The 27,913-nt window shown below is 41.5% G+C and overlaps 1 protein-coding gene across 1 annotated transcript in view; it reads right to left on the reverse strand.

Moving 5' to 3' along the window:
• The window catches only part of LOC129857765 (myelin basic protein-like), a 48,457-nt gene extending 24,570 nt beyond the window's left edge, over window positions 1-23,887 (reverse strand). Inside the window, exons 1-2 of the mRNA XM_055926309.1 lie at window positions 23,724-23,887; window positions 9,979-10,037 (exon numbers count right to left, since the gene is read on the reverse strand). Coding sequence (XP_055782284.1) covers window positions 9,979-10,023 — 45 coding nt within the window. The 5' untranslated portion in view covers window positions 10,024-10,037; window positions 23,724-23,887. The remainder of the gene's footprint in view (window positions 1-9,978; window positions 10,038-23,723) is intronic.
• Between the last annotated feature and the right edge of the window lie 4,026 nt (window positions 23,888-27,913).

A 27,913-nucleotide genomic window follows, 5' to 3' on the forward strand; every position in this document is an offset into this window, starting at 1 on the left:
TGTTTATAAAACAACACGCCAGCCTATAGGCTAAGATGAATGACTTCATACACAGTAGTCATCAACACTGATATAATGTCCAGTGTCTTTGAGAGCAAAAGTGTTTGACACGGTCCCGTTTTGATTAGGTGTGTTACACAGCCAACGGTTAGAAGTTAAAATGGCTACGTCAAACAAATGTCATCCATCAGCGAGCACAAAGGCTCTCTAAGGCTTTGGCTTAATCCAGTTTATTCTACTGAGTGGACAGGACAAACCACAGAGGGCTAACCAGCATCAGAATGACCACCCAAACACTAGGGCAGGGAATTGCTAGGACCTCACAACACGACAGTATCACATTACTTACGTGTCGATATGATACAGTATGTATTGCCATTCTATTTGTATCAAAATTCTATATGTTTTTTAATTTTATTTCACGTTGATTTAAGCAGGTAGGCCAGTTAAAAACAAGTTCTCAGTTACAACTGCGACCTGGCCAAGATAAAGCAAAGCAGTGCGACACAAACACAGAGTTACACATGGGATAAACAAACGTACAGTCAATAACACAATAGAAAAGTCTATATACAGTGTGTGCAAATGTAGTAAGATTAGGGAGGTAAGGCAATAAAATAGGCCATAGTGGTGAAATAATTACAATTTAGCAATTAAACACTGGAGTGATAGATGTGCAAGTAAAGATACTGGGGTGCAAAGGAGCAAAAAATAAATAATAATAATATGGAGATGAGGTAGTTGGGTGGGCTATTTACAGATGGGCTGTGGGTGCAATGATTGGTAAGCTGCTCTGACAGCTGATGCTTAAAGTTAGTGAGGGAGATAAGACTCCAGCTTCAGTGATTTTTGCAATTCGTTCCAGTCATTGGCAGCAGAGAACTGGAAGGAAAGGCGGCCAAATAAGGAGTTGGCTTTGGGCATGACCAGTGAAACATACCTGCTGGAGAGCGTGCTACGGGTGGGTACTGCTATGGTGACCAGTGAGCTGAGATAAGGTGAGGCTTTACCTAACAAAGACTTATAGATGACCTGGGGGCAGTGGGTTTGGCAACGAATATGAAGCGAGGGCCAGCCAACAAGAGCATACAGGTCACAGTAGTGGGTAGTATATGGGGCTTTGGTGACAAAACAGATGGCACTGTGATAGACTACATCCAACTTGCTGAGTAGAGTGCTCAAGGCTATTTTGTAAATGACATCACCGAAGTCAAGGATCGGTAGGATAGTCAGTTTTACGAGGGTATGTTTGGCATGAGTGAAGGATGCTTTGTTGCGAAATAGGAAGCGATTCTAAATTTAATTTTGGATTGGAGATGCTTAAATGTGAGTCTGGAAGAAGAGTTTACGGTCTAACCAGACACCTAGGTATTTGTGGTTGTCCACATATTCTAAGTCAGAACTGTCCAGAGTAGTGATGCTAGACGGGCAGGCGGGTACAGGCAGCAATCGGTTGAAGGGCATGCATTTGGTTTTACTTGCATTTAAGAGCAGTTGGGGGCCACGGAGGGAGTGTTGTGTGGCATTGAAGCTCGTCTGGAGGTTTGTTAACACGGTGTCCAAAGAAGGGCCAGAAGTATACAGAATTGTCTGCAGAGGTGGATCAGAGAATCACCAGCAGCAAGTGTGACATTATTGATGTATACAGAGAAAAGAGTCGGCCTGAGAATTGAACCCTGTGGCACCCCCATATAGACTGCCAGAGGTCCGGACAACAGGCCCTCCGATTTGACACACTGAACTCTGAGAAGTAGTTGGTGTACCAGGCGAGGCAGTCATTTGAGAAACCAAGACTGTTGAGTCTGCCTATAAGAATGCAGTGATTGACAGAGTTGAAAGCCTTGGCCAGGTCGATGAAGACGGATGCACAGTATTGTCTTTTATCGATGGCAGTTATGATATTGTTTAGGACCTTGAGCGTGGCTGAGGTGCACCCATGAGCAGCTCGGAAACCAGCTTGCATAGCGGAGAAGGTACGGGGGGATCCAAAATGGTCAGTGATCCGTTTGTTCACTTGGCTTTCGAAGACATTAGAAAAGGGAGGGTGTGATAGATATAGGTCTGTAACAGTTGAGGGGAATGACCGCGGCAGCTTTCCAATCTTTAGGGATATCAGACGATACGAAAGAGGTTGAACAGGCTAGTAATAGGGGTTGCAACAATTGCGACGGATCATTTTAGGAAAAGAGGGTCCAGATTATCTAGCCGAGCTGATTTGTAGTGTTCCAGATTTTGCAGCTCTTTCAGAACATCAGCTATCTGGATTTGGGTGAAGGAGAAATAGGGGAGGCTTTGACAAGTTGTTGCGGGGGATGCAGAGCTGTTGATGGGGTAGAGGTAGCCAGGTGGAAAGCATGGCCAGCCATAGAAAAATGCTTATTGAAATTTGATTATCGTAGATTTATCGGTGGTGACTGTTTCCTAGTCTCAGTGCAGTGGGCAGCTAGGAGGCGCTGCTCTTATTCTCCAAGGCTTTTACAGTGTCCCAAAACTTTTTGGAGTTTGTGCTACAGGATGCAAATTTATGTTTGAAAAAGCTAGCCTTTGCTTTCCTAACTGCCTGTGTATATTGGTTCCTAACTTCCCTGAAAAGTTGCATAGCGCGGGGCTATTCGGTGCTAATGCAGTACGCCACAGGATGTTTTTGTGCTGGTCAAGGACAGTCAAGTCTGGAGGGAACTAAGGGCTATATCTGTTCTTAGTTTTACATTTTTTGAATGGGGCATGCTTATTTAAGATGGTGAGGAAAGCACTCCACCCCTTTGGCAGTTCTATCTTGGCGGAAAACGTTGTAGTTGTGGATGAAAATTTCAGAATTTTTGGTGGCCTTCCTAAGCCAGGATTCAGACGTGGCTAGGACATCAGGGTTGGTGGAGTGTGCTAAAGCAGTGAATGAAGGAAACTAAGGGAGGAGGCTTCTGATGTTAACATGCATGAAACCAAGGCTTTTACGGTTACAGAAGTCAACAAATGATAGCACCTGGGGAATAGGACTGGATCTGGGGGCTACAGGGCCTGGGTTAACCTCTACATCACCAGAGGAACAAAGGAGGATTAGGATAAGGCTAAAGGCTATAAGAACTGGTCGTCTAGTGCGTGGAGGACAGAGAATAAAAGGAGCAGATTTCTGGGCGTGGTAGAATAGATTCAAGGCATAATGTACAGAGAAGGGTATGGTAGGATGTGAGTACAGTGAAGGTAAACCTAGGCGTTGAGTGACGATGAGAGAGGTTTCGTCTCTGGAGGCACCAGTTAAGCCAGGTGAGGTCTCCGCATGTGTGTGGGGTGGGACAAAAGAGCTATTTAAGGCATTTTGAGCAGGACTGAGGGCTCTACAGTAAAATAATAGACACGGCAGCAATATCACAAGGCATATTGGCATTAGGGTAAATGGCCATGAATGGGCAGAGTGGGTCAGTTCGGTACATGAGTTCGAGGCTGGGGCCGACAGGTAAACAAAATGAGGTACCGTGTTATTGAAACAGTCCAGGGGGCATCAGCTATGTAACCGAGTGATCATAGGTTCAAAAGAGCAGCAATAGGTGAGTCAGGGTGCAGTTCGGTAGTCACTACTATGCTAGGCGAGCAGGGGACACAGCGTTCAGAAAAGCTAGCAGGCCCGGGGCTAGTAGATGGTTCTTCGGCGATATCGTAACAGAATAGCCTGTTGAGACCACATCGGGCAATCCTATCGGCAGTCCAGTCGTGATGGCTCGGCGGGGCTCCGTGTTGACAATAAAAGGTCCAGGCCAATTGGTAAAGGTATTGTAGCCTCAGAATTAGCTGGTATATGGGCCTAGCTCGGGGCTAGCTGGGGCTTTCTTTGGGACAGAGGTGTTAGCTAACAGTAGCCATTCGTTTACAGTTAGCTAGCTGCGATGATCTGGTGTAATGATCCAGATCGGCAGGAATCCGGGGATATGGTAGAGAGAAGCAGTCCGATATGCTCTGGATTGATATCGCGCTGTGCAGACTGGCAGGTGTTGTCTGAGCTAAGGCTGGCTGATGACTGGGGAAAAGGTGAAGACTGCTAGCCGTGGCTAACAACGACTGGTAGCTAGTTAGCTGGCTAGCTCCTGATGGAAGTTCCATCATGTATTGCAATTTGATACTGCAAATTTATTGCAATTTAATGTCCCAAACATATTGCTCACTATTTGTCTGAGGCAGAGGGACGAGAGATTTTCTTCAGTCATGGTAATAAAAATGCTGAAACTGTTGGCTTACCTTTTAAAAGAAAGATGGAGAAAAAGCTATAGGAGGAGAAACACCTGAGTGTTTGTGCAGGAAAAGCTGACTAGCAGTAGCTTAATTTAAAAATAGAATAATTAATTAATAACCTTCATTCATTTAGAGAATTCATAGTTGGAGTCAGAGTCTATATAATATCGTAAAAAATGATATTGCGACACTCAACTGTATCGATTTATCCCCCCCATCCCTACCAAACACCCCCATTGACTGATTATACTTTTGACTTTTAAAAGCTCTTTAATTTAAATCATTCATGTGGGCTAGTTCAACAGAAAAACATAAATTAACTGATGATGGAACTGACAGATTTTCCCCAAAAGGGAAAAAGCACCAGTGTTTGAGACATGATATCAAACATGACATCACTCACTGTGTAGGACGGTTGAGATGAGCTCAACGTTATTGGACAGCTGGGCTCTTTGGGTGGGACTGCTGAATAGGCTCTCGTGGACCGTTGGCCCTGAGCTAATGATAGTATGAAACTGACCATAAACTGATTCACCCGAAAAAATATGCAATCCCTACTGTAAGTCTCTCTGGATAAGAGCATCTGCTAAATGACTAAAATGTCAAATGTAATTCATAATAATCTGCCCGATAGTCCATTCATCCTTACAGAAGGAAATGGGTCACTGATGCTTCTTTCGTCTCTGTGTATTGTGTGAGGTGGGTGGGTGGATGGATGTGGGTGACGCGGTGATGAAAGTAGCCGCTGACATTGAATGGCCTAACGTAACGCATCAGATATCACCACGGCAACATATGCCTACCAAGAGTGAGAATTTCATTGGTGGGATGTCTAAATGACCATCTGTCAATAAATGCATCGTGCCATGCAGATACTGCTTTGTCCATCCCATTTTAATGAACATAACACACAAATTACTCTTCTTGAGTAAGTAACAACACTGTGCCCTCCACAGCTATACTCATTACAGTTTAATGAGTTCTATTTTATGATTATTTTATGATTTTGAGCGAGCAGTTTAGCTTGCATAGGGGTCCCATGGCAATGAAAAGCAAGGAAATTTAATCTTTCTGATGTGTAACAGGGTAATACTCAAAATGAAATGTGAGTTGGGAATCAGTCCATCACCAGAAGTGTTCTAACAGTCATCAGTGTGTCATTTGAAATGCCTCGTTCCGATTCTGTGACCCGAACAAGAAAGGGCTATGCTGAAAATGATGAATCAAACATACTGTACACCACATCCAACATTAACCTGAAACGGCCTGGTTTTATAACCAGGCTAGCGCCTGAGCCCTGACCTTGCATAACCTTTCCTCCTCTCCCTGGGCCTCCGGGCTGACCTGCAGAAGTAGCAGGCGAGCTTTGTCATCACTTACTGAAATCGCAGTGTCCTGACCACCCAGGCACACACTGATGCTCGCTAATCAACCACTGCCTGGCAACACCAGTCCGCCACTCTAAGATCTGGCAAGTCGATAAGAAGACTCAGGGGCTCTGAGTCGCAGCCCTCCCACGGATATAAAAAAAAGCACCTCTCTCAGGACTGGACTGCCCATGAAGAAAATCATCTCCCCAGAAGCATGGAGAGAGAGAAGGAGTAGGGTAAAAGAGAGGGAGTGATAAAAAAAAATGGAGAAGATAGTTATCTCTATAGCAAGGGTGTCAAGCTCACTTTGCACTGCGCGCCACGATCGGACTTCACCAAGGTCTGGAGGTCTGCACTTACAATTTAGTATATTTCCTCGGCGTCAAAAGTTATAAAGAAAATTGTCCTCTATCCATCAATTTCGGAATTTGACGCTCCCTGACTGTCTAGATTTAGTTTCGATTACTTTTTAGCAAGCTTGACAGGGTGAAAAGTTTATAATTGTAGGTCCATTATCACTTCTACACAGTTGAGTTATTTCAATGTCGATTCTATTTTTTTATGAGAACAAATATGTTTATTTATTTACTCAAACCACCGTGGGGCAGATTGAATGGGCTCGGGCCGTATGTTTGACACACCTGGTCTGTAGCTACAGTATATTGTCAGGTAACTGCTAAAGTAATGGAAACTCTTCAGTAAATGTGGGATAAAAAGTATATTGAAAGCAGGTGTTTCCACACAGGTGAGATTCCTGAGTTAATTAAGCAATAAACATCCCATCATGCTTAGGGTCATGAATACAAATATTGTATTGGTAGCCAAAATACATTATTTTGGCTACCATGGCTATGCCCCCATAGGATGACAATGCCCCCTACCACAGTGCACGAGTGGTCACTGAATGGTTTGATGAGTATTAAAAATGATGTAAACCATATGCCATGGCCGTCTCAGTCACCAGATCTTAAGCCCATTGAACACTTATGGGAGATTCTGGAGTGGTGCCTGTGACAGTGTTTTCCACCACCATCAGCAACACTGTTGCATCCCTCCAATAGAGTTCCAGACACTTGTAGAATCTATGCAAAGGTGCATTGAAGCCGTTCTGGCTCTTGGGGGCCTTATTAAGACACTATGTTGGTGTTTCCTTTATTTAGCAAGTTACCTATATGACTACAAACATTATGTCAACACATTTCAAGAGGGGACTTTTTCAGTATTGACACACAAAAAGCTAACTTTCACATTCTTCCAAAAACACCAATTCATGGAAAAAACACAAGGCTACAAAAGGCCTTAAATGACTTGCTTATTTACCAAACACCACATCCTTACTCAGTGGTTAACAAGCTGGCCCCTACAGCAGAACAGTCACCACAACCCCATTCCCCTTTCCTTGTGCTATAACTGAAAGGAAAACGCCACTAAGGCTCCAAACAATTAAAGTGCACTACATAAGGGAAAAGGTTGTCACTTGGAATGCACCCTTTGTCTGGCATTCATTTGAGGGTTATATTATTCTAGTACCCCGCCAGACTCTTTTTGAAGCCATTTGTATTTTTCTGAGGGCTTCAGATTTGATTGAGAGCTTCTTTATGGTCATAACTCCATTGTTCTGACGGAGGACTGCATGAATAAACTACAGCAGGGTCCAAAGTGTTGCCTCACTTCCCTGATAAAGCCTTAAGCTGTGAATGATAGAGGCTCTACAGTCTACAATCACATTGAACTTCACCATTGTCAGTATTATTCCCATAAAAACAAAAGGATCAGACTTATCTTACACACAATGCACATCCACAGTTGAAGTCGGAAAGTTTACATTCACCTTAGCCAAATACATTTAAACTCAGTTTCACAATTCCTGATATTTAATCCCAGTAAAAAGGTCAGTTAGGATCACCACTTTATTTTAAGAATGTGAAATCAATGTGATGTCAGAATAATAGTAGATATAATTATTTATTTCAGCTTATATTTCTTTCATCACATTCCCAGTGGGTCAGAGGTTAACATGCACTCAATTAGTATTTGGTAGCATTGCTTTTAAATTGTTTAACTTGGGTAAAACATGTCGGGTAGCCTTCCAAAAGCTTCCCACAATAAGTTGGGTGAATTTTGGCCCATTCCTCCTGACAGAGCTGGTGTAACTGAGTCAGGTTTGTAGGCCTCCTTGCTCGCACAGGCTTTTTCAGTTCTGCCCACAAATTGTCTATAGGATTGAGGTCAGGGCTTTGTGATGGCCACTCCAACACCTTGACTTTGTTGCCCTTAAGCCATTTTGCCACAACTTTGGAAGTATGCATTGTCTATTTGGAAGACCCATTTGCGACCAAGCTTGAACTTCTTGACTGATGTCTTGAGATGTTGCTTCAATATATCCACATCATTTTCCTCATGTCATCTATTTTGTGAAGTGCACCAATCCCCCCTGCAGAAAAACACCCCAATAACATGATGCTGCCACCCCTGTACTTCACATTTGGAGAGGTGTTATTCGCCTTGCAAGCATCCCCCCTTTTCCAACAAACATAACGATGGTCATTATGGCCAAACAGTTCTATTTTTGTATCATCAGACCTGGGGACATTTCTCTAAAAAGTACGATCTTTGTCCCCACGTGCAGTTGCAAACCATAGCCTGGCTGTTTTATAGCAGTTTTGGAGCAGTGGCTTCTTCCTAGCTTAGCAGCCTTTCAGGTTATGTCGATATAGGGCTCATTTTACTGTGGATATAGATACTTTGTACCAGTTTCCTCCAGCATCTTCACAAAGTCCTTTGCTGTTGTTCTGAGATTGATTTGCACTTTTCGCACCAAAGTACGATCATCTCTAGGAGACAGAACGTGTCTCCTTCCTCAGCGGTATGACGGCTGCGTGGTCCCATGGTGTTTATACTTGCGTACTATTGTGTGTACAGGTGAGCGTGGTACCTTCAGGCGTTTGGAAATTGTCCCCAAGGATGAACCAGACTTGTGGAGGTCTACAATTTTTCTTCTGAGGTCTTGGCTGATTTCTTTTGATTTTCCCATGATGTCAAGCAAAGAGGCACTGAGTTTGAAGGTAGGCCTTGAAATACATCCCCAGGTACACCTCCAATTGACTCAAATTATGTCAATTAGCCTATTAGAAGCTTCTAAAGCCATGACATTACTTTCTGGAATTTTCCAAGCTGTTTGAAGGCACAGTCAACTTAGTGTATGTAAACTTCTGACCCACTGCAATTGTGATACAGTGAATTATAAGTGAAACAACCTGTCTGTAAACAATTGTTGGAAAAAGGACTTGTGTCATGCACAAAGTAGATATCCTAACAGACTTGCCAAAACTATAGTTTATTAACAAGAAATGTGTGGAGTGGTTGAAAAACAAGTTTTAATGACTCCAACCTAATTGTATGTAAACTTCCGAATTCAACTGTATGTGCACTAAAAGTGTATACTGTGTATGTCCTGTAGTCCTGAGCAATTAGTGGTTTTGACATTTTCAATATCGGTTTCGATTTCTTTAAACAAATGCATTATGTGGGTTCACTGCTGCAACAACTCAGAATAAATGAATTGATGGTAGTGACTGCCCATTACTATCACTTATTAGGCTCTAACCATCATTTATTCACATGACTTTACTTAAATAAAATATTGTGGTTGTTTATATCACACATTTGTTTTTAGTATGATGATATTATTTCATTGATACAACTCCAATGACTGCCCATATCTGCACATCACTTATTAATAAACCATCCTTCATTCATATTACTGAAATAAAATATTTCAGTTGTTATGTACATATAAAAAAATCTCTCTATATATATTTGATGATTTATTATTTTATTTCAAGGCATTATCTAATCTCTGTTCAGGCAGCCAGCCATCTACCTCTGTTTCCGAAAGAGTCATCCTTCAGGCTAGCCTAGCTGGCTAGCTGCCTGCTGTAACACCCATCACTCTATTAGATGCATTGTCGGGTAGAGACACCTAAACAACTGCTCTCTATCCCTCTCGTTTCTCTCGATCGCTCTCAGTGTCAGTCTGCCGGCCCCACAATCAGGCGTGAACCAATGAAAACAGGTAGCTTATAGGCGTAATGGATTCTGGTCATTGTAGTTAATTACCACATTTACTTCACTTAACTTAGATGAGTTGGACAACATGTCCCAGAGAGTAATCTCTCTAGAGAAACGGCACGGTGAGTGCACAGAAAAACATTTTACTAAATGGAATTCAAATAATTTATCTGATGTTGGTCATTTACTTTCTTCTTCTTCTTCTTTTCTTTTTTTTAATGAAAATAAACCAACATTTCGGTTAATCGGTGAGCACTACTGTCCTGTACACTTGCACAAAATCATGCATACATACACTTCCGACTGAGATGCTTACCTTGCTCTGCGGCTGTGGCTCACGTTTACCTAGATGCTGTCCCATGTTGTCGACAGAGACTGTGGAGAAAAGAGAACAGTCCTATTAAAATCGGAGACTGTCGGTTTCAGTGGCAGCAGAGCTGACGTAAAAAAAAAAAGAGAAACACTACTTCATAAATCACTCTCCCTCCATTCCCCACCCCATCCCGCCACCCCCCAATGAACCAACAACCAACAAAATTAACAAAAGAGGGGAAAAAAGAGAAAAAAACAAAAACAGATCATGCAAAAATATCAAGGAAAACAAAAACCTAAACAGCAAGGCAGACTGTATACGTTGCAGTGCATGTGCGGACCTATTTACACGTGTGCATGTGTCTCTGCGTGTGCACATGTTTGAATGCAAGTTTGTGTATATGCATGTGTACAAGCACCTGCGAGGCAACAGCCTCAGGCAAACAGGCAGAGTGTCATTCAAAACGTATTACTTATAAAAAATAAAAAAAACTTTATTTTAGACTTTTTTCTTTGACTGTCATCCTATCCCCGGCCCAGCAACTCCACTCCTACTTGCCTCCAGTTTCACATCCCAATCCTCAGTTTCCTTCAGGCTATCCCACCTATCTCTGCTGCCACCCTCTTTGGATTTCTACATGCCATATATATATATATATATATATATATATATATATATATATATATATATATATATATATATATATATATATATATATATATATATATATATATATATATATATATATATATATATATATATATATACTGCTCAAAAAAATAAAGGGAACACTTAAACAACACAATGTAACTCCAAGTCAATCACACTTCTGTGAAATCAAACTGTCCACTTAGGAAGCAACACTGATTGACAATACATTTCACATGCTGTTGTGCAAATGGAATAGACAAAAGGTGGAAATTATAGGCAATTAGCAAGACACCCCCAAAAAAGGAATGGTTCTGCAGGTGGTGACCACAGACCACTTCTCAGTTCCTATGCTTCCTGGCTGATGTTTTGGTCACTTTTGAATGCTGGCGGTGCTTTCACTCTAGTGGTAGCATGAGAAGGAGCCTACAACACACACAAGTGGCTCAGGTAGTGCAGTTCATCCAGGATGGCACATCAATGCGAGCTGTGGCTAAAAGGTTTGCTGTGTCTGTCAGCGTAGTGTCCAGAGCATGGACGCGCTACCAGGAGACAGGCCAGTACATCAGGAGACGTGGAGGAGGCCGTAGGAGGGCAACAACCCAGCAGCAGGACCGCTACCTCCGCCTTTGTGCAAGGAGGTGAACTGCCAGAGCCCAGCAAAATGACCTCCAGCAGGCCACAAATGTGCATGTGCCAGCATATGGTCTCACAAGGGGTCTGAGGATCTCATATCGGTACCTAATGGCAGCCAGGCTACCTCTGGCGAGCCCATGGAGGGCTGTGCGGCCCCACAAAGAAATGCCACCCCACACCATGACTGAACCGCCGCCAAACCGGTCATGCTGGAGGATGTTGCAGGCAGCAGAACGGTCTCCACGGCGTCTCCAGACTCTGTCACGTCTGTCACATGTGCTCATGTGCTCAGTGTGAACCTGCTTTCATCTGTGAAGAGCACAGGGCGCCAGTGGCGAATTTGCCAATCTTGGTGTTCTCTGGCAAATGCTAAACGTCCTGCACGGTGTTGGGCTGTAAGCACAACCCCCACCTGTGGACGTCGGGCCCTCATACCACCCTCATGGAGTCTGTTTCTGACCGTTTGAGCAGACACATGCACATTTGTGTCCTGCTGGAGGTCATTTTGCTGGGCTCTGGCAGTTCACCTCCTTGCACAAAGGCGGAGGTAGCGGTCCTGCTGCTGGGTTGTTGCCCTCCTACGGCCTCCTCCACGTCTCCTGATGTACTGGCCTGTCTCCTGGTAGCGCCTCCATGCTCTGGACACTACGCTGACAGACACAGCAAACCTTTTAGCCACAGCTCGCATTGATGTGCCATCCTGGATGAACTGCACTACCTGAGCCACTTGTGTGGGTTGTAGACTCCGTCTCATGCTACCACTAGAGTGAAAGCACCGCCAGCATTCAAAAGTGACCAAAACATCAGCCAGGAAGCAAAGGAACTGAGAAGTGGTCTGTGGTCACCACCTGCAGAACCATTCCTTTTTGGGGGTGTCATACTAATTGCCTATAATTTCCACCTTTTGTCTATTCCATTTTCACAACAGCATGTGAAATTTATTGTCAATCAGTGTTGCTTCCTAAGTGGACAGTTTGATTTCACAGAAGTGTGATTGACTTGTAGTTACATTGTGTTGTTTAAGTGTTCCCTTTATTTTTTTGAGCAGTATATATATATATATATATATATATATATATATATATATATATATATATACACACACACATCTTTCAACTATACTGTGATGTTTGATATACAATTTTAATCTAATCGAATAGAATCCACAGATTGCGAGTTGAAGATAAATACGTTCACTAATAAGAGTATTAGTATATTAGTAACTGACTGACCAAGTCTCCAAACAATGCTACTTCTAGGGTCAATTTTAGATTAATGTTATGCATTTTCAGCCATTCCTGAACCTGAGACCAGAAACAGGCTACCTGAGGGCAATACCAAAATAAATGCTCTATTGATTCTGTATCCTCACAACAAAATCTGCAGAGCTGTGATGATTGTATGCCCCATATATTCAACATTTTGTTGGTGGCAAGAATTCTGTACAATCATTTTAGCTGAAAGGCACAAAGTCTTGCATCTTGCGTTGTTTTATATATCATCTCATACACCCTGTGCCATGGAATTAGTACATCAACAATCACTTCCCAGCTATTTTGCAATCTGTATGACACAGCTGTCAACATCCTGGTCCTCAAATGAAACTGGTATGCTTTCCTATTTATCCTATTTTTTGTTCCTCTGCCACTTTTGATCCTTTATATTGGGCAGAGAGACCAGTTCCCTACCTCCTTCCGCTGCCACCTGCCTCCTCGATTTGGGGTAATGCTTTAATCAGTTGGTTGTAATCTTGGATTGAGCAGACCTTCCTATACAAATTCCGATAACTCAATGAAAGACATAACTCAACCATTCTAATTTACAATATAATTTAAAAACAAAAATACCGTTTTCAAACAGCTTTTTGATAAATACAGGTTTTTTATCAACCAGCACATTTGAGTTTCACCATAATATTTGTTCTCTCTTTTCTGGGGGATGAAATTGAAATTGTAACCAACTCTGCAATGCTTCTTTGAAAAAGAGATACTTTGAACAGAGTTTCACTTGATTAATTAATCGAAAATTAGACATGGCAATCTGCACAAAAGCAAATAGGCCATTTTTAAACAAAGCTTTTCTTAGTAATCTACTTGAGAACCATTTTGGGTTCAGGTAAAACTTTTGTAGAAATGAAGCTTTTAGAGAGAGAGGTTTAGTGCTTTTATATGTAATAACATCAACCCACCCAGTTCATATTCATTATAGAAATAGGCACGCTTTATCTTGTCAAAATTAGGTTTGAGTCCAGAGAGGCCAGAAAATAATGAAGAATTAAATCAATTGGATGTGTCCTGTAATAACAGCGATCCAATTGACAAGGTAATGAAGAATAAATCCAGCATCAATGTCCCAATCTCATCTTTACCTTAACAAAAGGTCAATATCTCAAAGCACACATCCTCCCTCATGCCCGAAGCAAATCACCACATGAAAAACATTGAGCAGAACAGTCTGGAAATAGAGACAAAGCCATTGACTGTGCGGCTGATGAAACTTCACTGTTCTGGCAGCAGCGAAGCGCTGTTTACCGTACATTTCAAATTCAGATAATACACTTCCAGTGTCTCAGAGAGTGAGATCATGATTTTTTTTTAAAGCACTGAGCGTGGTGCCCACGCTATGCTTGATATAGCGTTTGAATATATTACAAATCTCAGGGCCTATACCCAAGGGGGTTTGCACAGCACTACGCACTGTTGATCCTAACAACTGAAGGATACTTTTGGACAATGAAATAAGGAGAAATACTGAGCATGCTGAAACACTTAAATTGATTTTTAATGGCATTGAGTGAATCCGAATGTGATCCCTGTATGCTGGCAGCTATGAACCATTTTTGTTACATTGTCTTTTGTTGGGACTGAACTCTGCCCTAATTAGGTGTGACAGTAGCCTAAACAGTACGAGAGGTGAGATGGTTATGTTTTCTGTCACATGGGGTTTCAAATGGGTCCTGATATCATGCTGTAATAGGGAGCTGTTTCAATAAGCTTTAGCATTCACAGTAGGGGGGAAACAGGCTTTATTTCACATCTGGATAAATGCATGGATCTGCACTAGAAATAGGCTTACCTAAGGGGCAATTTGTGATTGATACATCCATTTTGGGACTTTAAAATTAATTATATATAGCATACTCATTGATTATTGAAGAAAAAAACTTCAAAATACCTCATGAGCTGTGATTCTGTCATACCCCATCAGAACGCAAAATATAAGCTTGTTTTACTCCAATGTTTGTAAACGTAAACAAACACTGTATGGCCTCAAAACAAGTATATTTTTTATTAAATGGATGGTTGGACCTTGAATCCAGAGCTCGGTCTATGAATTTGAGTGGTTACTTTTCTTCAGCGCCATCCCTCAGCTTTTTCCCAAAGCAGTGGTGGAGAGGAGCCTTATAATTATTTGAACTGCAGATTGCCCCTTTAATATTCACAATATTGCAGCGGCAACAATCGAATAACTTCTCTGTTACGATTACCGTGTAGCGGATGTGATTGTAAATGTCAGTTTGAAGTAAGGTGCGGGAACAACCTTTTCTCATGGACATCATAAAAGAAAGTTACAAGATGATTACCTCTGCAATATAGTGAGTATTACCTACAGCATGTACAGTCTCAGGATGATTGCTTCTGCAATATAGTGAGTATTACCTACAGCATGTACAGTCTCAGGATGATTACCCCTGCAATGTAGTGAGTATTACCTACAGCATGTACAGTCTCAGGATGATTACCTCTGCAAAATAGTGAGTATTACCTACAGCATGTACAGTCTCAGGATGATTACCTCTGCAATATAGTGAGTATTACCTACAGCATCTACAGTCTCAGGATGATTACCCCTGCAATATAGTGAGTATTACCTACAGCATGTACAGTCTCAGGATGATTACCTCTGCAATATAGTGAGTATTACCTACAGCATGTACAGTCTCAGGATGATTACCTCTGCAATATAGTGAGTATTACCTACAGCATGTACAGTCTCAGGATGATTACCTCTGCAATATAGTGAGTATTACCTACAGCATGTACAGTCTCAGGATGATTACCTCTGCAATATAGTGAGTATTACCTACAGCATGTACAGTCTCAGGATGATTACCTCTGCAATATAGTGAGTATTACCTACAGCATGTACAGTCTCAGGATGATTACCTCTGCAATATAGTGAGTATTACCTACAGCATGTACAGTCTCAGGATGATTACCTCTGCAATATAGTGAGTATTACCTACAGCATCTACAGTCTCAGGATGATTACCCCTGCAATATAGTGAGTATTACCTACAGCATCTACAGTCTCAGGATGATTACCCCTGCAATATAGTGAGTATTACTTACAGCATGTACAGTCTCAGGATGATTACCTCTGCAATATAGTGAGTATTACCTACAGCATGTACAGTCTCAGGATGATTACCTCTGCAATATAGTGAGTATTACCTACAGCATGTACAGTCTCAGGATGATTACCTCCGCAATATAGTGAGTATTACCTACAGCATGTACAGTATAGAGCAGATTAGTGCATTTTTGTAGAGGCCAAATGTAGCCCTTGATGTCTCATACAGTATAATACTGCATATGGCTTAAGATTATAAACAGAGAACAAAGCAGCATCTTGATAGGCATTCAAATGAAATATGTCTTTCAGATCCAGAGCCAAAAACTCCAGCTTTGTTGCTACGGGCCTTTTATGATAGACTGCTGAAAGCAAAAGAGAGGAGTGTATGCGAGTTGCTCTGTGAATTAAACTTTTCCCTTCAAAACAAAGAGGTCTTAGCAGATCAGAGTAGCCTGGTGATGATTCCCCTGTCCCTTTAAAAGGGCGAAAAATATATCACAATTGTTGGCAAGTAGGCTCGTTTACAGTAGGCTCGTTTACAGTAGGCTCCCAAACCCATGGTGTTTTCTGATTCCTAAGAACTACGGTAGTCACGCACAGCCACGATTTCCGCTTACTACAAAATGGAATACATGTTGGCTTCGGGAATTAATCTACTGTTACAACTGCCATATAGCCTAAGCTTTGGCGAGCTCAGCTCTCTTATGGAGCAAGGCCCCGAAACAAGTTTTAATCCTTTCTTAAAACAACACTTTCTGGTGTGAGAGGGCTCAGTCATGTAAGCATGGTTACGTAGTTCACTAGCTGTATCCAAGAAAGACAAACAACTAGGCTAGATGAAAATGTAAGGCAGAAAACGAATTGACAAAGACTAGCAAACCAAAGTAAGACGCCGACCCTTCAATACACTTTGCTATCTTTCTCCAGACTAGAAATATTGAAATGTGTTCATGGCTTTGCCTGTGAACAAGGCCACTTTTCCAGTAACCACACTGACAACGTGTCAACATTCTTCCCAAGGTTGTGAGTGTGAGAAACTCTGTGAACGTATTATCCGCAAGATTCTGGCAAACCAAAATACCATCCAGAGAAATATCTATGTCACAAAGAGTGGTGAGAGGATACAGATGAGATGAGGTTTCCCCTCACAAAAATATTACGCAACCACAGCTGGAGCCTGCGAGGACTTGCAAAACATGGGCGTTGCAGAACACTGAAAGAAAAATCCATGCTGTAATTAAACTTCTACACAGCAGCCTCCAATCCAACAAAAGAAGCTCCTTTCCTTGCCTTTTTTGCACATAAGATTCTATGACTCAAACACTTTGCAAATCAATTGGGGGGGGTAGACTACAGGCAGGGGAAGAGAACATACAGAGACTGAGAGACACAGTGGATGAGAATGATAAGGGAGAACCATATAGGTCTTACTCGCTCATACACACACACCCCTCTGGGGATATGAACTTTGCATATTCTATTTGAAGGTTGTATGGGAGATACAGCACCAGGGAGGCATGCTATTTATAGGACAACCTTCCTCACATATAGGCCAGCACTCACAGCACTGCAGCACTCAAGAGCCATCAATGCATATGAGCAATTATCTATATTCCCTCTGACTAAGTTCTGCTTGTGTGATTGCTCTGCTGCTGTCTGTTACCTAGGACCATGAGACTCAAATACTGTGAAAATCAAACAAAAATATTTTGATTTGGTCTAGCTGAGAGGCTTAATTCATTACAAAATACCTCATACACTTTTCCTCATATCAACATACTGCCTTCTGACTTGGTTGCCCATCTACTGTCAGCTGTTATTTTGTTTTATAGTTAGTAGTTAATGTTTTTTTTATTTTTTAATACTAGTCCCATAAGAAACTGTGAGTTTGTTTAAAATGAATGTTCATGCTCTATCCAGGGAGGATGTAAATGACTGCTCACCCATAGCGTAAGAGAGGAGAGCCCATCATTTTTAACATGTACCAACTTGGAGATAAAAGGTATCACAGCTCAATTCATGAGCCATACCTCCATATCTCCATCCGAGAGTGATGGCTTTAAGTATCAACAGAAAAAGCAATCTTCCTTCTCTACAGTGAGAAACGGATAAATAAGTATTCATTTCTTCTGCTTCCCAACCTGCGAGACTGAAACGGATATCACTTTCCTGCAACAAATTGCCCTTTAGGGATAAACGGCTATTTATGACTGCTCACAGAAGGAACTATGGATTACCCTGTAACACAAACAGCGGGCACAATAAAACCAAGACACAATGCGATACACTTCTCAAGTTTGACAGAACGAACACATATTCTTGTTCACATCATTGGGTGTATACACTTTACAGGCTCGGAGAACAACAAAGCTAAACGGTGTTCTAAACATTTGAGTTTCTATTTAGCCTGCTTGGGAATCCTCCTCTTTGACACGTTATTCTGGTCACTGTACCAAACACAAGGTCAGCGAGCACACTGAGTGAAGTAGACACTCTATTTGGAGTTAGCTCCGGAGATTGGGAAAGACAAGCAAACAATTCACAGTGCTGCCGAGCAGTTTTTCCATGGGGCTAAGATATCATTCTAAGATATCAGGGTATAACGGCCCCATAACTCGCTCCCTCTAAATCCTCACATCATCAGCGTTAACTAGCCATAATGATAAACTCCCAGAAGGTATAGCATGCCAGTAGCATCTCCCAGCTGTGGGTGGTCTTAGTAGGGGTGAGAAACACTGCCCTCTCCATGGTGCTGAATGCAGACCAAAACACTCCCTCGGTCTCATCTCGGTCTCTCTCACATACACAAACAGACTTCCTGTCATTATATCAGATAATGGATCCATAGGTGCCAGGAACGTGTGGGGCTGGTGTGTATGTGTGTGGCTCTTCCATGGAAAATGAGCTAATATACAGACGTCCTTGTGGATGGTGGACAAGTGCTTCATTTAACCCTCCAGGTGCCCAACGGCTTATGTAACCCACTTGGAGATACTCAGTGATACTAAGTCCCTGGTAGTGACACTAGAGCCAGGGTCAGAGGTCAACATCTGTCCTTGGAGAGAGCATCTGGTGTACAGCAATCAGGGTCGTGTTCGTGAGGGCACACAACATGTTTTTTTTTTGGAACAGAAAACAAAAAAAGAAATGTTTCTTATTGGACAAGTGCATGTTATCCCTTCCTTGTTTCAGTACATTTAATATTGCGTTTAGTGCCTTGTGAACATGAACCTGGACACGGAGTTGGATGGAAGAAAACTTTACTCGGAAGAGAGGCTCATGTTTCTCTATTAGAGGTCGACCGATTAATCGGAATGGCCGATTTCAAGTTTTCATAACAATCGGAAATCGGTATTTTTGGGCTCCGATTTGCAGATTTTTTTTACACCTTTATTTAATCTTTATTTAACTAGGCAAGTCAGTTAAGAGCACATTCTTATTTTCAATGACGACCTAGGAATGTTCTGCCTCGTTCAGGGGCAGAACGACAGATTTTTTAACTTTGTCAGCTTGGGGAATCCAATCTTGCAACCTTACAGTTAACTAGTCCAATGCTCTAACACTGATTACATTGCACTCCACGAGGAGCCTGCCTGTGCCGCGAATGCAGTAAGCTAAAGTAAATTGCTAGCTAGCATTAAACTTATCTTATAAAAAACAATCAATCAATGACTGTCATTGCTCCAATATGTACTTAACCATAAACATCAATGCCTTTCTTAAAATCAATACACAAGTATATATTTTTAAACCTGCATATTTAGCTAAAAGAAATCCAGGTTAGCAGGCAATATTAACCAGGTGAAATTGTCATTTCTCTTGCAAATTTCTCTTGGCAAATTGCACGCAGATTCAGGGTATATGCAACAGTTTGGGCCGCTTGGCTCTTTGCGAACTTATTTGCCAGAATTTTACGTAATTATGACAACATTGAAGGTTGTGCAATGTAACAGGAATATTTAGACTCATGGATGCCACCCGTTATATAAAATACGTAACGGAATAAACGTTTTGTTTTCGAGGTGATAGTTTCCGGATTAGTCAAAGGTATATGGTTTAGAGAGAAATAGTCGACGCGTTATAATTCCTGTAATACCTTTCGGCTGAACTTGACAGGGGTTCCTTTGTTATTTTACCGTTCATGTCTTCCACAGAGAATGTCTTGATCTACTTCAAATAAGGTCCGTGTTTCGTGCAGGCTTAAACCGCCTCGACGTTTTGATACCCATGTAAATCTCACTAGGATAAGGTAGCGTTTGTCAACATATTTTCATAAATCCACTCTACAAAAAAAATGATCTTCGCTTATATTTAGCCCATATTGATCAGAGTTACCTTGTTCTATGGATATCTACACAGTTATAAAATTGGCAAGGTGGTGTAAGCCTACACGAAACACCGACCTTATTTTAAGTGAATCTAAAAATATCCTATGGAATAAATGAAGGAACCACCTTTCAGATTTTGCTAGAAGGTGTCATGGGAATTATGACTCGCACTTTGGTCGTCAATTCTTACCATGCCCATTATTAAAATAGGATTTCCTGCATATAGAAATGACAGTTTTTGTTTTCAACATTCATCACAGGTAACTTAAACTCTATTTTTATTCAAACAGTTGAGAGTATTTGTCTCCTAAGCAGACTCTTCAGTATCATTGTCACTTCAGAGCTGTGTGTGTGTGTGTGTGTGTATTTATGTATTATATTAAGTTAAAATAAGTGTTCATTGTTCATTCAGCATTGTTGCAGTTGTCATTATTACAAAAGTGTGTGTGTGTGTATGATATATATATATATAAAACTTTTTTTTTTTTTTTTTTTTTTTTTTTTTTTTAAATAAATCGGCCGATTAATCGGTATCGGCTTTTTTGTCATCCAATAATCGGTATCGGCGTTGGAAAATCATAATCGGTCAACCTCTATTCTCTATCCCTATCAATTTATGTTCTCCTCTTTCACTTCTTCCTTTGCTCTCTACTCACTGCTCCCTCAAGCTCTGGGAAGAGAGATTTGTGAGTGTTTGAATGTCTGTGTCAGTGTTTTGAATGTCATGTTTGTGGGCAAGGCACTGTCCTACTCCCCTGTTCCCTGGGCTTCGAGACATTTTTGTCATTTTAGAAGTTCACAGAAAGGATGACCTTAGAAACCATGGTCACACCACGGTCCAAAATTAGCAGAAATGCCAGTATAGACCCAATTGCAGCATCACTGTCTTGTTCTACACAGCAAGCCCATCATTAGTGGCAGAACCAAACTATGCTTTGGGCCCATTCCGTCAGCACTGAATCATTGATGCGGACAGCTGTGTCTTTTACAGTAGGAAGTTTGGGCAGTTGTTCTCAGCTTCATAACATCTTGTCTTGATACTCCATATGACCTGTGCTATTTCCAGTTCCAGGCAGCAGCACGTCCATCACTTAGCTCTCATACTGCCACACAGTCTCTCCCAGACTGGGCAGAAGAACCAAACACTGAAGACTATAAAATGGGACTTCTGGAGGAGCTTCACAGCAGAGAAATGTGTTTAGGTTTAGTAGTATCCTTGGGTTATGTTCAGTAGAATCCTCCAGAACTAATCTGAAATCAAAAACCACCCTGATGCTTTTGAAGTGAGAGATATTGTATTAAGTGGTGTATCACTAGTCTTCTCATCAAAATAAATAAGAGTGCAGCAATAGAAATCTCAGCCCTAAACGCCGGTGTCGATGTTTGTGTTTATTTTCTTATTTATAGACATGCCTAAATCCCGTGATATGATTCTATTGTGTTCGCTGAGAGCGGCGTTTCTAGGGGGTATGTTGATACTGTCTGCCACAGCTTACACAACCCACAGCCACCTTGGGTTCACCACTAAAAGCTGTGAATTCCAATCTTGGCATGGGTGGAATGAAAATGATCGCTGCCATCTGCTTCTACTGCATGTTGTCGACGCTACGCACAGGCCTACCACGCTGGGTGAACTCAACGCATCAGACAACTATGCCGTCATCATCGTGGCTTTCTGTGAGCCCAAACAGTCGCGTTGCACCATGCAGTCGGGTTGCACCACACCTTTAGAAAACTCTGTTGCGTCACATGACGAAGTTCAAGGTGATATGAATCAACCTGCCCGAAAGCAACACCAACTGGTGCAGACCAGAGAGGAAGTGAGATAGACAGAAGGGAGGAAGTTGGTGAGAGTGGGAGGACGGAAGTTACCTTGGGTGATTCATCTACTTGCACAGGCATGCACATGCAGACACGTACACCGACACGCATACACATTAGACATGCAAACGGGAGTCTCTCTAACATACACACACACAAATGTTCAACCAGTGTTCCGTGTTCTTTCCCACACAAGACAACATACACACACATGCATGCATTAACACACATTTCAAGTCTTATATTGCATCTGTCAACTACTTCACACGCCGACAAATGCATGTCTAATATGGACCAGCTTGTGGAAAGAACTAGAAGACTTTACTGTGGAGCTGGTTTCCTGTGTATCGCAGACATTCCCCTGGGTCTCTACAGCAGCAATGACCAAAATACTATAAACAGTCACAAAACGTCCCAACTTATATCAGCAAAAGCTGAGGGTTATAGCCAGTATAAGGGCTTTATAAATACATTTGATTGATTGCCAATAGACACGGTCGAAACCGTGTTCACGCAGTGTGTTCAGGTGCGAGGAGGCGTGCTTTGTGAAAGGCAAATGAAGGGACGTTAAAGCGACAAGCCGTGCGCCTGTTAAACAAACAGCCGAGCATTTGTGTCTGACTGAGTTAACGCCTCTGTAATATATTATGGAATCTCTTCCAATAACCTTGCAATTCAGTAGACAATCTAGAACTTTCCCTTTCCTGTCGATTCTGTTCCAAACTACAAGAGAGTGTGCAAAGTTCCACTTCAGCAGATTGGTCTCACTTCTCCACCACAAGAGATGTACATTGAGCATAATACATTGATCTTACAGATTTCTTATTTTCCATTAAGTTGGGGGTTAGCGTTTCGCTACGACCAGATGCCTGCTTTGAAAACAGCACATAGAAGAGGATACATGTCCATGACATAAGTCTGTCAGTTTAAACCTGGCCGCAAAATAGCACATAGAAGAGGATACATGTCCATGACATAAGTCTGTCAGTTTAGACCTGGCCGCAAAATAGCATTTGAAATATTTTTGGAAATGGTCCCAAAAGTGCACTCATCGGTGTCCATTTTGAACCCACTCGCGTTCAAGTGTTTTTGTTTATAGAATGCAGCACATAGAGAGAGGATGGCTTTTGGGGTCAAATGTTTTCTTCTGATCCACATTAGCCGGGTTAGGTGACTAACATCCGTGTAAACAAATCATTTCATATCAGTAAAAGGGAGTAGGTCTATGCATTGCCGTTTGTTTGGTTCCCTCTCTGTGTGCAAGCTCACGAATTATGTAACAGATGTCGTGTAGTGTGAAATGCATTCTGAAAACAAAGTCCATCCATTAACATTGTAGATAACGCCAGCTCTCGCCAACTACAATAAAATAGGCTTTAGATTACAACACAGCAGGTCCAGACAGTGCATCTCATTGTGGACTACAGGTAGGTTATATGGTGTTAGTATTGTTTACATCTTCCTCAGCGACCTGTTTATAACTGGGTTTTTAATGTTTAATGTTATTATTATCTCTCCAGCCACTCCAATATGAGATAGTTCTGGCCAAGGTGCCTAGTCCTAGCATAACATTCAACTGAGAGTTGGTGTGAGCACTGCTTGGAGGAAAACGTGATATTCGACCGACAGTGACATCGACCGACTGGCCCATTTTGTTCTGTGGGCCTAAGTGAGGCTATATTAATATTCGCATTGACAATAGGCATGATGTGTCGCTTTGTCAAACATTCAACTGAATTAATGAATGACACGACATTCCTCGACATTCTTACACCGGTCGAAACTTAACAAACTCTTATAGGCTAAAGACAACGTAACTTACGTGTATACTAAATCGGTTGATGCAGCGCAACAAAACAGCTGGCAACAGAATTGCAATGTATCCGTCACATGGACGGGCACTGCTACAACCACAGTTTACTATCATTTGCGTTTCGTTTTCGACTGTCTTTTACATACCCTTCTCCGTTTAGATCGAATCAAATGCATCCACAATAAGAGGCTGTGATTTTGATGTGAAGTTTCTCTTCTCGTGGACAATAACGCCTTTTCTTCCACGGTTTGGCGTTGTTTGCACTGTCTTCGTAAACATGTATGGCTCGTTGCTTCCTGTTTTGCGTACAGTGATGGTTGTTTCTTCGGGGTGGGGCGGAATGTTGATACAACGCAAAGAAATGTGGGCAAAAGACCCGAGCATGCCCGTACACGCACGCACTCGTTATTGTAACATCTCTGTCACCAGACACGTTCGTTCGAAGTTTGTGATAGAGTGGTTGCTGCCCTTTTGAGTTTGTGAATAAAATATATTTTGTTGTAAGACAAGGTATATCGGGCAACACATAGGGTGCGGCAATGTACTCTATTAATTTAGAAGGCAAAGCATGTAATTACTGCAGATAGGATAAGATTCCTACACAAGCTTTGAATTAAATGGAATTGGACATGGTGAATTCTGTTTCTTATTCAAATCAGTTAGGGCCACTAATGACACATTATTCATTGCACAGGAATTAAAATATTGTGCTGATCCTCGCTATTTGAGCCACGTTACAATTCTCTACAAGTGAGTTAATCCTATTGGTACGATGTGTAGGCTGTTTGCCTTTTACACCAACCACCTGTGTTCGCTTCCCTGCCCCCGCCGTTCGCTACACTGGTGTCAGAAGCAGGATGACGGCCGTGAGGTCATTACGTGTGAGGGGACCGCGCCTTCCTGTTTGGAGGAGTTTAGCAATCCTGCTATCTGAGGCAAGTAATAATTTGTTAGAAACCATTACAACTATATTGACGGATGAGTAGGGTGTTTGCCTGTAATGCTAGCGACTCAGGTTCACTTCCCTGCCCTAAAGTTTGCTACAATATTATGTACACTGAACAAAAATAATGCAACATGTAAAGGGTTCCTCCCATGTTTCATGAACTGAAATAAAAGACCCCAGAAATGTTCAATAGGCACTAAAAGCTTTTTTCTCTCAAATTTTGTGCACACATTTGTTTACATCCATGTTAGTGAAAATGTTTCCTTTGCCAAGATAATCCACCTGACAGGTGTGGCATATCAAGAAGCTGATTAAACAGCATGATCCTTACACAGGTGCACCTTGTGATGGGGACAGTAAAAGACCACTCTAAAATGTGCAGTTTTATCACACAACACAATGCCACAGATGTCTCAAGTTCTGAGGTGGCATGCAATTGGCATGCTGAGTGCAGGAATGTCCACCAGAGCTGTTGCCAGAGAATTGGATGTACATTTCTCTGCCATAAGCCACCCCCAACGTCGTTTTAGAGAATTTGGCAGTACGTTCAACCTGCCTCACAACCACAGACCACGTGTATGACGTTGTGTGGGTGAGCGGTTTGCTGATGTCAACGTTGTGAACTGACTGTCCCATGGTGGCAGTGGGGTTATGGTATGGGCAGGCATAAACTACAGACAACCAACACACTTGAACTTCTTTCCTTCTTATTGCGTTTGAGTCAATCAGTTGTGTTGTGACAAGGTAGGGGTGGTATACCAAAGATAGCCCTATTTGGAAAAATCCATATTATGACAAGAACAGCTTCAAATAAGTAAAGAGAACCGACAGTCCATCATTACTTTAAGATGTGAAGGTCAGTCAATCCGGAAAATGTCAAGAACTTTGAAAGTTTCTTCAAGTGCAGTCGCAAAAATCATCAAGCACTATGATGAAACTGGCTATCATGAGGACCGCCACAGGAAAGGAAGACCGGGAGTTACCTGTGCTGCAGAAGATAAGTTCTTTAGAGTTATCAGCCTCAGAAATTGCAGCCCAAGTAAATGCTTCACAGAGATCAACTAACAGACACATCTCAACATTAACTTTTCAGAGGAGACTGTGAATCAGGCCTTCATGGTCAAATTGCTGCAAATAAACCACTACTAAAGGACACCAATAATAAGAAGAGACTTGATTGGGCCAAGAAACACGAGCAATTGACATTAGACCGGTGGGAATCTGTCCTTTGATCTGATGAGTCCAAATGTGAGATTTTGGGTTCCAACCGCTGTGTCTTTGTGAGACGCAGAGTAGGTGAACGGATGATCTCTGCATGTGTAGTTCCCACCGTGAAGCATGGAGGTGTGGTGGTGCTTTGCTGGTGACACTGTTGTTGATTTATTTAGAATTTAAGGCACATTTAACCAGCATGGCTACCACAGCATTCTGCAGCGATACGCCATCCCATCTGGTGTGCGCTTAGCGGGAATATCATTTGTTTTTCAACAGGACAATGACACCTCCAGGCTGTGTCAGGGCTATTTAAAAAGGAGAGTGATGGAGTGCTGCACCAGATGACCTGGCCTCCACAATCACCCGGTCTTAACCAAATTGAAATGGGTTGGGATGAGTTGGACCGCAGATTGAAGGAAAAGCAGCTAACATGTGCTCAGCATTTGTGGGAACTCATTCAAGACTGTTGGATAAGCATTCCAGGTGAAACTGGTTGAGAGAATGCCAAAAGTGTGCAAAACTGTCATCAAGGCAAAGGGTGGCTACTTTGAATAATCTCAAATATAAATTATATTTTGATTTGTTTTACACTTTTTTGGTTACTACATAATTCCATATGGGTTATTTCATGTCTTCACTACAATTCTACAATGTAAAAAATAGTAAAATAAAGAAAAACCCTTGAATGAGTAGGTGTGTCCAAACTTTTGACTGGTACTTTATATGACTTAATTTCTCAATAATATAGACTCTTCACTTTCATTTGACACCCAATTTCACATGCTCCTATGAACTTCACATGTTGGTGCTCATGGGTCCCTCTACATGGAAATTGCCCATGTCAACAAAATGTATTTGTTGTCAATGTCTTGGCGTCAAACTGGTGGCAGTAGAGAGTTGTAAGAGTTGATTGAAAATGAGTCTTTCTTCATTAATTAGGCTATTTTCTCTTTAACCATATGGCCTATCTAATAGATACCCATGGACAATATGGACACAGAACAAATTAATACTATATTTGAATATATTTTTTTGTTTTGTTATTCAAGTATAAATTAATAGATTGCCATAGATTTTCTGTTAAATACCAAAGTTACTGAAGATTCTGGTAACGTTGGTAAATTACCGGTAACTTTGTTACCCTAATTGCAATGTTACAAAACACCATACCGCAAGAATAGTAGCCATTGTTCCATAATGTTTAAAAGGTGGGGTGGGGGTTTCTACTAAGCTATATGGAATTGTTTTAAGAAGGTCATATCAAGGATCATTTAGCTATTGGATTTAGAATTTTATGACCCCTTGCAGTATAAAGAAAATATATAAAACAATTTGATAAAATTATTTTTGGTCTCACTGCCCATACAAACGCGTTGAATAACAGATTCACTACATGGAACAAAGAGTGGCTCCCGAGTGGCACAGCTGTCTAAGGCATTGCATCTCAGTGCTAGAGGCGTCACTACAGACCCTGGTTCGATTCCAGGCTGTATCACAACCGGCCGTGATTGGGAGTCCCATAGGGCGGCGCACAATTGGCCGGCCCAGCTTTGTTAGTGTTTTGCTAAATAAGAATTTGTTATTAACTGACTTGCCTAGTTAAATAAAGGTAAACAAAAAAACAATAGATAGTCCCAAAAACATATCAAAAGGAAGTTTGTTCTGAAGTGTCTCTCCTATATCTGAGAGATATAAGAAAGATCAGGATACATTTGTTCGTATTTGTTTTTTAGATGTATTTAACCACACACTTTGGGCATTACATACATACTGTAGACTTCCATTCATTTTTTTAGACTGTTACCAGGAGTCTTGTGAGGCCTGTGGGCGTCATAGAGCAAAACAACCGACATATACAGTGCCTTCGGAAAGTAGTCAGACCCCTTAACTTTTTCCACATTTTGTTACGTTACAGCCTTATTCTAAAATGTATTACATTTAAAAAATCCTCAGCAATATACATACAATACCCTATAATGACAAAGAGATTTTTTTTGCAAATGTATTACATATAAAAAACAGAAATACCTTATTTACAGAAGTATTCAGACCGTTTGCTATGAGACTCGAAATTGAGCTCAGGTGCATCCTGTTTCCATTGATTTTCCTTGATGTTTCTACAACTTGATTGGAGTCCACCTGTGTTAAATTCAATTGATTGGACATGATTTGGAA

This window comes from Salvelinus fontinalis, chromosome 6 (assembly GCF_029448725.1).
Source record: "Salvelinus fontinalis isolate EN_2023a chromosome 6, ASM2944872v1, whole genome shotgun sequence".
NCBI lineage: Eukaryota > Metazoa > Chordata > Actinopteri > Salmoniformes > Salmonidae > Salvelinus > Salvelinus fontinalis.